At 35.0% G+C, this 15,582-nt stretch overlaps 1 protein-coding gene across 4 annotated transcripts in view; it reads right to left on the bottom strand.

Annotated features, from left to right (window-relative positions):
- Window positions 1-15,582, bottom strand: part of LOC125664627 (dynein axonemal heavy chain 10-like) — a 228,130-nt gene that overhangs the window by 130,810 nt on the left and 81,738 nt on the right. For all 4 annotated transcript variants that reach the window (XM_048897447.2, XM_056154597.1, XM_056154594.1 and 1 more), the window contains 7 exons: window positions 14,861-15,019; window positions 14,172-14,288; window positions 12,445-12,547; window positions 12,156-12,334; window positions 11,834-12,045; window positions 10,781-10,937; window positions 162-395 (listed from right to left, as the gene is read on the bottom strand). In XM_048897447.2, coding sequence (XP_048753404.2) covers window positions 162-395; window positions 10,781-10,937; window positions 11,834-12,045; window positions 12,156-12,334; window positions 12,445-12,547; window positions 14,172-14,288; window positions 14,861-15,019 — 1,161 coding nt within the window. The remainder of the gene's footprint in view (window positions 1-161; window positions 396-10,780; window positions 10,938-11,833; window positions 12,046-12,155; window positions 12,335-12,444; window positions 12,548-14,171; window positions 14,289-14,860; window positions 15,020-15,582) is intronic.

Below are 15,582 nucleotides of genomic sequence, written 5' to 3'. Positions count from 1 at the left end.
CAAAAAATGAAAAGAATTGGAAGGGTAGTTAGTTATCAAGAAGTTGTTGACGCACAACATAATTACAGAATACTTAAAGACACACATGTACATGTATAATAAGTACATTAGTTCAGAGCTTAACATCCCAATTAGAGAAATGTCCTGATACAAATACTAACATCAAGAACTTCTGAGATGTGGGACAAACTCTTTTCCCAATTTTGCACAGAATTCAAGAAAGGTCCCACAAATCTGGAGGCTGACATGCTCTGTAAGTTCATGGAACTGTCATCTAGAATTTGTAGAATTTCATCCACTGCCCCTAGAATCCAGCCACGGTTAGAGGTACCCTTCATGTAGGCATGGACCGAGAATTTCATGTTGCTCCACTGCTCCTCAATTTCTTTTACTCCCTGCAGGGACAAAGTTGCAAATGTTTTAAAATTACACACCAATGAGTTTTAAAATGCAAATAGGTAAAGAAATTTTTTTAAAAAGATTTCCATGTACATAATTATACATTGTAATGACAGTACTTCTTTGTTACTATGTATTCTGGTGAAAATTCTATTTCTAATACATTACCTTAATGTTTATCTGATTATTCTGCTCAACAATATCATTGATAACAATTAAGCAAATTATATAATAATAATAACTAGTGTGTATTGTTTTTTACAAAAAAAAACCCCAGATGTCTCCCCTTCAAAGTTTGATTGTCTAATAACCGGGGCAACAATAATGAGTGCAAGCATCTTAATGTCTGCTTTCCAAGGAATGGGTCAAGGTAAAAAAAATTTGGTACAGTACATCTTGTCTTAAATCTGCATTCCATGTTGTAAGTTTGAAAACCTAATGTCAAAGGGTTCTCAGGTTATGGTCTGGACTATACTTTGATGTAAAAGAGTGACCTTGACAATGTAAGTAAGTCAATGTCAAAAATGTTGGTGATGTGTACCCCCTACTCAATATTGCCTTTCCATGTTACAAGTTTGCAGTCTTGATGTCAAACAAATCTTAGTTATGAAATCATCAAGTTTTTTTTAAACATGACATTGAATGAAGAAATGGGTCAAGGTCAAAAATTTTGGTACAGTACATGTTCTCTTAATGTCTGCTTTCCATGTTGTAAGTTTGAAATCCTAATGTCAAAGGGTTCTCAGGTTATAGTCTTGACTATACTTTGATGTAAAATAGTGACCTTGAATGAAGAAATGGGTCAAGGTCAAAGATTTTGGTACAGTACATCTTGTCTTAATATCTGCTTTCTAAGTTGTAAGTTTGAAATCCTAATGTCAAATAGTTCTCAGGTAATAGTCTTGATGTAAAAGAGTGACCTTGACACTGTAAGTGGATGAAGGTCAAAAATGTTTGTGGTGTGCACCCCTCTTCCATATAACCTCTCCATATTCCAAGTTTAAAGTTTTAATGTCAAACAGTTGTCAAGTCAGCTTTTGGCCTGGACTATATTTTGACATAAACAAGAGGCCCATGGGCCACATCGCTCACCTGAGTCACCTTGGTCCATATCAGAAGACTTTCTATATATATTTGCATGTAAAACCTTAGTCCTTACTATGGTCCCAACCTACCCCTGGAGGCCATAGTTTTTGCAAACTTGAATCTACACTATGTCAGAAAGCTTTCATGTAAATGTGAACTTCTTTGGCCCAATGGTTCTTGAGAAGAAGATTTTTCCTATATATTTGTATGTAAAACTTTGATCCCCTATTGTGGCCCCATCCGACCCCCGGGGGCCAGGATTTTAACAATTTAGAATCTACACTACATCAGGAAGCTTTCATATAAATCTCAGCTTTTCTGGCTCAGTGGTTCTTGAGAAGAAGATTTTAAAAGATTTTCCTATATATTTGTATGTAAAACTTTGATCCCCTATTGTGGCCCCCATCCTATCCCCGGGGGCCATGATTTTGACAATTTAGAATCTGCACTATATCAGGAAGCTTTCATATACATCTCAGCTTTTCTGGCTCAGTGGTTCTTGAGAAGAAGATTTTTAAAGATTTTTCCTATATATTTGTATGTAAAACTTTGATCCCCTATTGTGGCCCCATCCGACCCCCGGGGGCCAGGATTTTAACAATTTAGAATCTGCACTACCTAATAAAGCTTATCTATAAATTTCATCTTTTCTGGCCCAGTGGTTCTTGAGAAAATTTTTAAAAGATGCCACCAAAATTTCACATATTCTGAATTATCTCCCCTTGAAAAAGGGCATGGCCCTTCATTTGAACAAATCTGAATCCCCTTCACCCAAGGATGCTTTGTGGCAAGTTTGGTTGAATTTGGCCCAGTGGTTCTGGAGAAGAAGTCGAAAATGTAAAAAGTTTACAGACGGACGACGGACAAAATGTGATCAGAAAAGCTCACTTGAACCTTCGGTTCAGGTGAGCTAAAAATTGACCATGACTTTATAAATGGGTCAAGGTCAAAAATTTTGCTGGAATTCCCCCTTTCCTCATATAGTCCAGTCATTCTACTGTTTTACCTCAAACTAATTGCAACAGAAATGGTTTTTGCGAAACTTGTAGTGGAATATGCTTATAATGATCATATAAAAAATCGAGAAAAATCGAGAGAGGGGAAAGTCGTCAATTTGCTAATTTAAATTAGTACATTTTCATAGCATAAACTTTGTTACGGCATGGCTTCCATAGACGCAGAAGAGTTTACAAGGGAGATAATTGAAGTTATGTAGACGCTTTTTGTAGTACTGCATATATACTGCTAAGTCAATTTTATCCTCTAAAATGCTAGTTTGTTTCAGGCATGTGCTAATTTTTTACCACTAATTACATTTTCATACGAAAAGAAATTGACTTTGTATAAAAGCTAATTAATGAAGTTCAACGTTATAAGGTACTCTATGTATAATATCCATATTATGTCTGATTCCTACAGACATCGGTTCCAAAACATCTAAAACCAAGCGATCATATAATCAAAGAACTACAATTTGAAAAATATAAAATATTGGAGTCAAACTTCTCTCCAAAACAAAAATACCATATCAATATGTAAGCCCTCGCTAACAACAAACAAAAAAGTATGGAAAGATAATGTTTAGCGTTAAATGTCGCAAAAACATAAAGAACAAAAACGTATCTCTTATCAATTAATATTCCTTCAAACGTTTATGTAATGTTTGGTTGTTTGTAGTTGTAGGTGAAATACCACTTGTAATGATTCTTTAACGTGCCAACGTCTGTCGCGACACGGGATCTCCGTTTTTAAGGTCATATTCGAAAGACACATGATTTTCACTTCAAAATGTCGAGCGTTTGGTGAAAGAGAAATAGCATCTTAGGTTTGATGCGGCCATGACACGAGCGGCCTTGAACTTAGCTTCTAATTGAACATACATGAGGATAATTTCCAGATGATTTAGTAAAATCAAATGTTTTTCAAGCATTGGGCATTTGTCCCTCACAAGTGAATTGCATCGACTTTTTGATTTTCAGGTAGTGATAGAACACTTGAATTTGCAATACATCTCTTGGTGATAGTCAATATATTGTTGCAACTAAGAGAAAAAGGGAGCATAAGTGTGAACAGGACGAGTGCCATCATAAATGACTCCATTGTCTCAAAAATTCCTTTTTACAAAGACCTAGGACTTTCAACTTTCGAAAAACTTTTCTTAATTTGTGTAGCTCGTTTTGAACTATTGTAGTGTAATATGGGGTTTCCGAAACTACCACAACATTGAGATGGTTCAGAATTGCGAACTTCGTCATTATCACAGATTCATTCCTTTACCTACACTACATGTATGGCGAATTCGGATGGAAGATTCCTTACCACTGACACTGTATAAACTATACGATACTGGAATCGTCTACTATCAATGGACAACATTACTAAACATGTGTGAATAAATATAATAAGTCTAACTGGACATCACAAATGAAGTCATTATCGGAATCTTTAAATTCTAAAGAAAATATATAATAGGTTACTATTAATTGTGTGACACTGGTGATTTCAGAACAAGTTGCTTCATAACTATGTGAAGTAGTGGCTAGTACATGTAAAAGTAAATGAACTATTAAGTTATGTTTATATAAAAATATTAAAACAAATTTTAGAACCGAAAATTAATTTTCCACGAGCATTCCAAAATATCTTAGATCTTTACTTGCACTATGAAGATGTGGTATACTTCCAATTACAATAGAAACGGGGCGATACAAAGGAGAAGAATTAGAAGACAGAATATGTACACTGTGTTCTTTAGATTGTGTTCCTGTGGGGGGAATAAATGGGGCGGCTCTTCGGATGAGACCGAAAAAATTGAGGCCCCGTGTTACAGCAGGTGTGGCATGATAAAGATCCCTCCATGCTCAAAGGCCATAAGCGCCGAGTATATAGGTCTAAATTTTGCAGCCCTTCACTGGCAATGGTGATGTCTCCATATGAATGAAATATTCTCGAGAGGAACGTTAAACAATATACAATCAATCACTTTTAATAGATTGTGTAGAAGATGAGTTACGTTTTACTACCTTGTACTGCATATTAATACTTAAATCTGAGAACAGATTTATTACTACTTGTACCCCACATTGTGTATGTCAACTTAGATTGTATTATTTTTTATTAACAAATTTCCCTCGGCAAACCACCCAGTTTATACATTCCGCTTATATTTACAAACATTCTTTGATTTACAGAAAACACTATGCGTAATTATTGTCTTTGTATTGCTATTATTTCTTTATCACAGTGACATATAGATCCGATGGATCGGGTGTTTTTGAATTCGCATTTATACGATATGATGTATGTCATTATAATTACCGACTTGCTGTAACAATGCGTGGCAAAAGAGTGCATCAAAAATGTCGCCGTGACTACACTAATCCCAACACAATAATAAAAAAATTTTGAAGGAAAATTTGGTGTCTTCATCTACAAGTCTTAATCATGAATGATTAAGTCGCGGTCTTCGCTCAACAACACCTACTATTTACTTCGACAAGAACTGTATATTTTGCGCAAATTTTCTGATAGGAAATAGTTAATAGCTTTTCTGTATCCAAACTGTAGATTTCTCAAAGAAACTTATAGATATTTGTAGAGAAAGAAATGAGGAATGGTCAAAAAACAATACCATCGTCCCGGCTAATTTGTATTCACCCGATTCAATTTATCACTAAACATGTAGCGTGGATTTTCTAACTCGTAAGCAAATCCCAACACCCTAAGCAAGTTTTTTTCCAAGGTCACTGACGAAAAGTAGGTCAATCATCAAGGTCAAAATGTTTGGTACCATCTAAAAGGTTAGTCACAAAGAATACACATATTAAATATGAAAATACTGTCATTTACCATTCAAATGTTATGGCCAAAGTTAAACATTTTGCAGACTGACAAACACGATTACGGGATCGTACACAGGGGCGGATCCAGTAATTGCGACTAGGCGGGGAGGGGGCGCAAGTTTATGAGACAGGGGTCTGGGAGCCGCCTTGGACTCCTGCATGGATTTTACAGATTTTATAGGGCTTGAAATATGTCTCCTAAGTAGTTATTTTTACTATTATCTGTCATTTTGGATAAAAGTGAAATTAATAAAATGACGCAAATTTTAAGTTTTTTTTGGGGGGGGGGGGGGGGGGGGGGATGCAAGTTCTCCCAATAAAAGTAAATAAATAAATCAAAACATTTTGTCATTTATTTCTCCGAGAGTGGAAGAAATTATTGCTTCTTTTATCCTTTACAATTTTTTAAACAAAAGACCATGATTTACCTTAATTTTGAAAATTTTAGAGGGAAGGGGGGGGGCTGCCATTTCTTAAATCCGCCACTGATACACTCATGATTTTAAAATCTCAAACTGTTAAATAATTTTTATGAATTACTTATCACTTCTTTAATTGTCTCATATAAAAAGTATCTCATTTTGTGCCAGAATCAATGTTTACAAGTTTCATATGAACTCTTCTCATTTTCATCGATTTTTCTTTCAAAATAAGGCTTTACGCCTCATAAAAAATCATTCATTTGAAATTTTGGTATGAATAAAGTAGTTTGTGAATGTTAACACTGTTCCCGATGATTATAGCAATTACGTTTCTTTTATTTCTTTCATGTGTGAAGATAAATGATAAATCCCGGTTTTTGGTTATTTTTTATCAAAATGTATGATTTTGTCCCCAAAATACACGTTTCCCCTTTGTTTTGTGCTCTCGATTTTTTATATACGCTAGAGCATCCCTTGACTCACCGTTTGAAAACAAAAACATTTCTGTTGCAATTAGTTTGAGGTTACGCTATATTTTTGGCTAGAATGACTGGACTAATATTCTAAGTTTGAAGTCTTAATGTCAAAGCGTTCTAAAGTTATGGTCAATTCATATTTTTCGTAATTTGACCTTGAATGAAGAAAGGGGTCAAGGTCAAAAATTTTGGTGCACTCTTCCATATTATCTCTCCATATTCCTAGTTTGAAGTTTTAATGTCAAACGGTTGTCAAGTCAGCTTTTGGTCTGGACTGGACTATATTTTGACATAAAAAATTGACCTTGACTTTATAAATGGGTCAAGGTAAAAAAAAATTGGTGGAATTCCCCCTTTCCTTATTCCCCCTTCTCATATTCTAAGTTTGAAGTCTTAATGTCAAAGGGTTCTAAAGTTATGGTCTATTCATGTTTTTCTTAATTTGACCTTGAATGAAGAAAGGGGTCAAGGTCAAAAAGATTTGGTGCATGTATCTATGTCCTCTTGCCACGTTCCAAGTTTGAAATCGTAATGTCAAAGGGTTCTCAGCTATTGGCCTGGACTATATGTTGATGTAAAAGATTGACCTTGACTTTATAAGTGGGTCAAGGTCAAAAGTTTTGGGGGCGGGCAACCCTCCTCCATACCATCTCCTTATGTTCCAAGTTTGAAGTCTTAAAGTCAAAGGGTTCTCTAGTTAGGGCCTGGACAAAATTTGGTTGAAGAAGAAGAAGGAAAATGACAAAAACAATATGAAGGGGAGATAATAATTTCTTATATCTAGACAGCATTACATAATTACTATCAAATGACAGATCCACATACACTGTATTGGATACAAGGTCAAATACAAGGATTATAAACGAGGCCCACAGGCCTTATATAATGGTCACCTAAGTATTAGTTAAAAGTATCAAAAGACCAAAGGGCTATGAAATCTAGGGGGGGAAAATCCTGTTCAACAACAATATAAAACAAGATGTGATCTTCAAACTTAAGTGCCCACAAAAATGCCTATATGTAATATTGTCTTAGAGTCAAAACCCTGGGGTTGCAAAATTCACGATTTTGGTACATGTACATCCTTTTCTGCTTTTCCTAAATATGCATTTAGTTTTTATACCGTATCAGCAAATTTAATGAAGTATTTCAAATGATAAGACAATAATCACTATGATAATTTTGGCCCCACACTGGAACCAAATCCCTTACCTCTGAAATCAGTTTTGGAAAAGGACTTCCTGCATTTAGTTTTTCTTAGAGATGTGTGTGAATATTAATAAATTTCTGGCAGTTTTGACCCTCCCCCCGAGTCAGAACCTATACCCCAGGGATCATGGAATTTACAATTTTGGTAGAGGCCATCCTGCTCTACATCGCTATGCATTTAGTTTTTCTTACATCAGATATTTGGTTGTAGAGAAGTTGATCAGCCCATTGGACAAATATAAGTGTTCTAATTCGCTGCCTAGAAAACATTGATTAGCAAGGCAAATACTATACCCGGTACATGTAAATATATTTGTAGATTTAGTGCACTTTTAGTGTTTGTGGGTTTTTACTATACCTTTAGCCATCTTATGTCCTGAGGAAGGGACAAGGTCTTCTCAAAAATATTACAACCTAATTGTTTGTGTTGTTGGTCATTTATATATATATATATATATATATATATATATATACACACACACACACATACATACAAGGGGTCCCATTTAATCCAGTATATTTAACCTATTATATTAGCCGAATATTTTATTAGCCGAATGCCCAATTTACCAAATGAGTAGACTTTATATACCCCTATTTGAAGATTTTATAAGGTATTTGGTGTTTCACAGAGCAATTCTTCACATCAATATTACAACAAACTATATCATCAGTAGTATCACCATTTCATTCACAAGTATTTTATTAGTATTTTCTGTCTGTATTGATTTCTTGTCATTTTCCTTACTTTTATTAGACTTTATTCAATCATTTGTTCGTTTTACTGCAAAAAGCTGCCATTGTGAACCAGAAGTACAATGTGTAAAGAACAATTCTAAGATATAATACAACCCTAGTTTTTCCAGATTCACATTGCCGTATAATAAATAAAATGAATAAAAAATAATAATAAAGTTGTAGTTTATGATTCTCATTTATCTTTATCTATCTACTTTTTGTTTTTTAGCTTTACCGGACCCCTGTCTCTTCTGCTCAGAATTTGAGCATCCTTCATACTCTGCTTGAATGGCATCATAATTTTTTTTTAATCTTCCTGATTCAAGGTTGAGAAAAGCCAAGTTTCTGTTAATATCTTTCTAAAGCAGTTTTTCATCTTCAAATTTGTCTGCAAGTGACATATATCTAAGGTAAAAATATAATTACACATATCTAACGATTGTTTTCAAAAGATCAAAACCTATCAATTTTGTTTTAATCAAATTACTCATCAGTATAAACATGTAGGTAAATTTGTACATCGAATGACAGGTATTCAAAGCTGAAGCCCATCTATTTTATTTCTCATTGATACAATTATATACATATTAAAGCAGAATTACGTAAGTAATTTTTTCCTTCAACTGATTCGTATTTAGAGCCAATTACAAGTACCTAACCCTAGCTATTTCTCAATTTTAATTGATTCTCACACCCGTGTCACAAGAAAAAACAACCCACAAAAACAAGCCATTTCATTAATTCACTTGATCAGGTGACATGCAGCAGGGCATGCAGTCAGCATCTGTACCCTAGATCATAGTGTTGTTACGATAGTCGCAGACTATCGAAAATGTCACTGAAGGCTGCGCATAATGACAATCGATTATAAATTTTTGACATCGATTGTTGCCGACTATTCCCGAAATCATTTAGTTAACGGAACCCATAGAAGTTTTAGCATTATCAAGGGACATAACTCTAATTTGCCTAATAATGGCTGGGGAAAACAATGCAGATTTGTTTCCAACTTTCCATATCCTTGAGCAGTCAAGTCAAAAGTATGGACCTTTTTCGATTCAGGAAAAAGGGCAAAGGGCCACTTAGCAACAGTAATCTACATTTGCAAATATTGCGAAGAGTCAGATGCGAATTAAAGGAAGTTCGAGGTCGCGTGTCATGAAATCAATCGCTGAATAAAGTCTTCCCAACAATTTAATACGTTTAACTTTATCTTATTTGTCCCAAAGATGCTTCATACCAAATTTGAATAGAACTGGAATGCTAATTATCAAGAGGTTAAAAAATTTCAATTGTTAATGCACAACGGACGTGGATCAGCCCATTGGACAAATATATACAGTGAAACTTCTCCAAACCGGCCCCTCAGAAAACCGGTTCTCCCTGAATATCGGCCAATTTTCAAAGTCCCAGCAGAAATTTTAACATTTCCTTACAAAGAAAGTCTTACAAAACCGGCCACCCCTGAAAACCGGACATCGGCCACTTTTTAAAGTACATTTGTAAACAAGCATATGTAATTTACCCTTAACATACCGGCCACTTTTTGAAGACAAGAAAAGTTTGGCCAGAGGAAGATCAAGATGGTCTAGGTGTGTAAATTGACTGACCCACTGGCCACGTGGGAAATTATCGACCGGAGGTGTGAAAAACACTAGTGGCCTCTTTATTTTCTAATGTTTACCTGTGCTGTCAAGGGTGTTAATTGACACTTAGCTAATCCAAGAGACCCTTCCAAATTCTGTACAAAATGTAAAAAACAGTTGGGAACATATCGAATGAATACAGTATCAGACGCCATATTGTTACACTACATTACCGTATGGATATAAGCGGTAGTTAATAAAGAACAAACCCATGACTGTTAATGATAATTATTAAAAGATAGATTAATTTTCTTGGTTTCCATAGACTTAAAATTCCAAAGAAATATTCAAATTACAATTTAATTTTTACTACTGTACTTTTTAAAAACGTCAAAACAAAATTGTTAATGACATAAGCGATGAATGTAAACAGAGTTTTTATAGGTAAGAGGAATTCCAATAATAGGCCTCTGTGTTTTCGTTATGTATCCTGTTATAGATTTTCAGTTGAAAATTAGATGATTTCAGCGAGAATATTTCTTGTAATTCATAATTACCTTTAGGTACAAGCAGACTAATTTAATCTCCACCGATAATTGATCATAGATCACCAGATGAAAGTGAACAGTACCTACTTTGTGAATATTGAGATAAAACGTCTATAATTGCTAAATTCTCGGTATACCGGCCATCCCTCTAAACCGGCCGTTTTTTCCAGTCCGAGAGCCGGCCGGTTTAGAGAAGTTTCACTGTATATATATATATATATATATATATAACTTGTTTGAATTATATTGCTGAAAATATGCTGATTTGAATGATGCAATAGAACCACAGCTTCTGACAGACTCAGGCAACTGATTCCATGAAACTGTGGAGGATACCTTAAAAGACAATTTATGATATTCAGTTCGAACGTTTGGTAAATATAAAATGTCACTATCACTACTTCTTGTTGCTCTAGTACTAACTTAGCTGACAAAAAGAAATTCTTTAAATCCAAAAATAGAATTTAAGCTGACCTTTTCAATACCCATTTCTTTGCTGGCCTTGGTGACAATTTCTCCAATTGTTTCTTGGAACCGATGTAGTTCCATGGAAAATACATTGGCAAGAGTAAATGTCTCAGGATTGATGTCAAACTTCTGCCCTGTCTTATTCATTAGCTCCTTCCAATGGCTAAAAGACATAGTCCAGCACAAAATATTTTCAATTTTTTTTTCTCACTTTAGGTACAAATAAATGTAGCAAAATTGATTTTTAAAAATGCAGAGCATTTATCAACAAAATGTATATATATACATGTTGTACCATTGTTTGACCTCCATCTCAGAGTTAACTGTATTTAAATTGTTACTTCCAAGAACAACAATATCAGTAAAACTGATGCATGCTCTCCAAACTGCATCTAACAATGAACTACTTCAAATGATGAAGGACTTGCACAATTATCATCAACTGTTAAAATATTGTTGAAATGAAGATGGGTTTTTTTTTCATATATAAGGTATGTTGAGTGACTTTGACCTTTACAAAGTGTCCTTTGTCTGAAAGCCATTTGCCTGTTACTTATTTGTGTGATATATGATTAATACCGTACAAAAACGGTTGAAATAAAGAAGTTTTTGTTCAGATAAGGTATATTTTAAGTGCCTTTAACCTTTCCAAAATGACCTTGAGAGACCTTGGTACAAAAGGTCAATAACTGTTGAAATATTGTTGAAACAAAGTTTTTTTTTCATATATAAGGTTCCAAGTGACCTTGACCTTTACAAAATTACCATGAGTGACCTTTGTCTGAAAGTCATTTGCTTGTTACTTTTTTGTGTAATAATGAACAATACCTGTTCAAAAACTATTGAAATATGAAACTTTTTCCTTACATAAGGTATATGTTCTGAGTGACCTTGTCTTTTCCAAAAGTCCCTGTCCCAAGAAAATATTTGCAATCAATGATAAATTTCTGATGAAAGGTTTAGGAGATATGAGCTCGGACATGTCAGCGACTATATGCCCCCCCCCCCCCCCCCCCCCCCCCCCCGAGAAATTTTTGGGGAGCATAAAAATTATTGTACCGTTCTCGAAGGGCATCATGTTTCAAGTCAACAAACAGAGGTAGAGAATCTCTGAACTCCTTCATCTTGGACTCCAAAGCACGAGCTGCTTGCATTGATCTGACCTCCCTTGGCATCTTGCGAAGATTCTTTAGGAAACCCTCAATTCCTTCTTGAAGAACTTGTACATTCAAATTGGACCAAAGTGTCTCTGCCCATTGCTCTCTGGCAGCCTGAATGATAAAGTAATTTTTAATGATCTTTCAGTCTTTTTCTTCAACCCACATTTCCCCTTTCATTGCATTTATTCATCATTAACCAATCAAGCTTTTTATAAACTAACCTTCTGTTCTTCATACAAGCCATATATCATTTCCAGTCCTTTCATCTGCTTCTGCACTTCCAGAAGATTTGGATACATTGTAATGGGCAAATCAAACAGTTTCTCTGCATTGGCTAACTCTTGCCTAGCAGCTTCTAAATCATTAACCTCAACACGGAATGTCTTCTTTAATTCTAGACCTACAGAATATAATCCATAAGCTTGTAAATCTTCACAAATCTACACAACAAACCAAAGCATGGTAAACTATGCAAGTTCCAGTTTCATGTCATGGCTATAATCACCCTACCTTTTTCTAAGTCTGTACCAACAGCACCAGGTCCATTGTCATAAAACTTCTCCGAGAATTTTTCAAGATCTTTCTTGAAATCTTCAATTTGAGTTTGGGTGATCTGAAAATAGTAGTTATACCAGCATTTTCCCCCCTTACATAACTAAGTTTCAAATGACAAGCAAATTTACGTTTATTGCTAAGGGGTGTGATCAAAAGTTCAATGTCTGACAAAAAATACTAAATTCACATAGTTTTCATTAACATCCCACCCCTTTCAAACTAGACTTGGTGAATATTGAAAATAATAATCAAATGTGTGAAAATCGATGTCGGACGACATAAATTTACAGGAGTTTTGAACCCCTCTCCCCATACTATTTAAATTTAGATTTTTATCCTATAACCAATGCAATGCAGTAATGATGTTCCCAGAAAAACATAAATACCATACTCTGATATCTCTCTCTCTCTTGCACTCTCTTTTTAAACCAAAATCAAAGGTGTATGCGTGTTGTAACCCCCGTAACCCCAACCCCCCCCCCCCCCTTCCCTCTTCTAGATCCGCTAATGAAATGTACATGCGTTGGTTGCACATGTAATTTCTACATATCTAATTGTGTTTTAATCGTCCAAAATATTGAAAATTAATAATGAAGAATTTATGATATGCTAAAGATATCTTGATCCTGATCTAAATAAGTAGATGACTAACCTATTTACAGCATTTGCTACATCATGAACCAACATTGCCCGCGAAAAAAATCACAATGGACACATAAATAAAATCAATGACTAAAATTATTTTGCAGTCACATTAGTTTTCATCAATTACAGAAAAATCCCTTAACTGGCACTTCATTACATTTACAATCAGATATAGTAAATCCTTATATTGACGCTATGAATTGTGCGCCCCCTGTATTGGGGGAAATGACTCGCGCTGCATTGTGAAAAAAAGTATCCCATTTAGAGGTCTTTTTATTCAAATATAAAAATTTTTACCACGTGACATAACGGAAACTGTCAAGATCAGAAATTTTCAGGTGCAACGTCACAGAAAAGAAACCATATTTAGTGGAGGCTAAGTATATTGATTGATTGGACAAAAGTATTTTTGAATCAATTGATCGGACAAGCATAAACACTATATAGCCTATTGTTGACTTTGGTATTGCGAATTAAGCTAAAATCTTATATAAGACTAGTTGCATTATTGAGCTTCCAATAAATTGTTACTTCATATAATTAACAATTCTTTTCACTTGGTTCATCTCTGGATTTGATCCAAATTTCTCTAAATTTTACCAGCCTCCGCATTGTAATTTTCTCGCATTTTTAAACAATGTCAATATTTGAATAAGTGTTTTAATCTAAGGTACACTGAATTGACAAATCAGGACAATTGTGTTTAATTTGAGATTGTGTATTATGTTACATATAATGGTATATGATGATAATTTATGATGTACGCCTTATGTTTGGTACCGATAATCGTCAATTAAGCACTTCCCAAAATTTTTCCGGCCCATACCAATGTTTCTTGTTCCTTTATATTTAATGTTGTGGTTTCATTAATTTTCATGGGGATCAAATTCTGCACCTTTGTTTAAAATAAAATTTCTTCATATGTATATTCTCTCCTTTTTCCTCTTAAATAAAACCTGTACATAGTCAGTCATTTGATTTTGTGGTTTTCACATGAAAATTGGTCTTCAACAAATAATTATGAAAGGTGCACTCACCTCTGTAAATTTAGTTTTGACAACAGTGAGACCAGCATCGGTGTTCTTCGACTTCCAAACCAAGTCATCCCAGATCTGCGGCAGTTTCTGTTGAATTTCTTTCTCCTCATCAGTGACCTAAACATCATATTAATAATAATAATGATTGGTTTTATATAGCGCTTTTTCCAGCGTATGCGGCTCAAAGCGCTTTACAATGCATTATTACCCCAGCAGACCTTATATCAATCTAGAACTTTCTCAGCCTCCTAGGAAGCATACAGTGCAAGCTGCCGTTACAGGCACTAGAGAACTAACATTCTAACAATATCTTTCACTGTCTATAGCCAGGCATCTTTGCTAGCCAAGTGTGACGCTCCATGGTGTTTCTCTTTTCACATGAAAAGAGAACACACGTGAAAAGAGAAACACCGTGGAGCGTCACCCTTGGCTAGCGAAGCTGATAGCCAGGTACCCCTTTAACACTTGGGTGGAGTGAGGAAATTCATGTAAAGTGCCTTTCCCAAGGACACAACGTCGGCCCTGCCGCGGCCAGGACTCGAACCCACAACCTTTCAGTCGAGAGTCTGACGGCCTAACCACTAGGCCACCGACGCCATATTGCACATGTAATCTTTGAAACGCCTTCCTCTTTATACCTCCAATATTTATACTTCCTTCTCCATGTCAATTAATAGCCAATGTCTTACCTCAATATTATACATGGACAGGGTCCTATATCGCTCCCTGATATCTCGAATTCTGGTTTCCACATCTAGAGACATTGATTTGATATCGGATATTGTTGTCAGCACAAATTTGAGATCCTCTAAAGAACTTGGTGTCTGCTCTAAATCATCAGACCTATCCTGTTTAATTATAAAACAAACAGGTTTACTATCTAGGTAAGAGAAAGCTTAGAGAGAATTTGTTATCATCTTCCCCAACAATCTGGTTATTTACAGTGTGGCATACTTAGCATAATATTCATCTAATATTTACACATGAAATTAATATCTAATAAAAATCTTGTTCACTAAAATAATGAAATTCAAAACAAGAGGCCTATGGACCACATTGCTCACCTAAGTCACCTTGGCCCTGCCATAGTTCAGCTGTTGTGATTTTTAAAAGTATTTTTTTTATCGATTTCCCACGAAAATTTTGACCCAATATTGTGGCCCCAACCTAGCCCCAGAGAGTCACAACACAACTGAAAATGAATTCACATAACACAATGATGCCTCAACACCAATATGACTAACATGATCTTGCTGTTTTAGATAACACCAAGGTCACAAGGTCATACATTATGCTATGGTATCTTGCCATAAGAAATCTATATACAAAATACAAAAGCTCTATCTCAAATAGTTCAGGAGATAGGTCAGATTTTTATTAAAAATAGGTCAAACTTCCAGGTCAAGGTCAC

Source organism: Ostrea edulis, chromosome 1 (genome assembly GCF_947568905.1).
Source record: "Ostrea edulis chromosome 1, xbOstEdul1.1, whole genome shotgun sequence".
NCBI lineage: Eukaryota > Metazoa > Mollusca > Bivalvia > Ostreida > Ostreidae > Ostrea > Ostrea edulis.
This window is presented reverse-complemented; position numbering and strand designations above follow the sequence as displayed.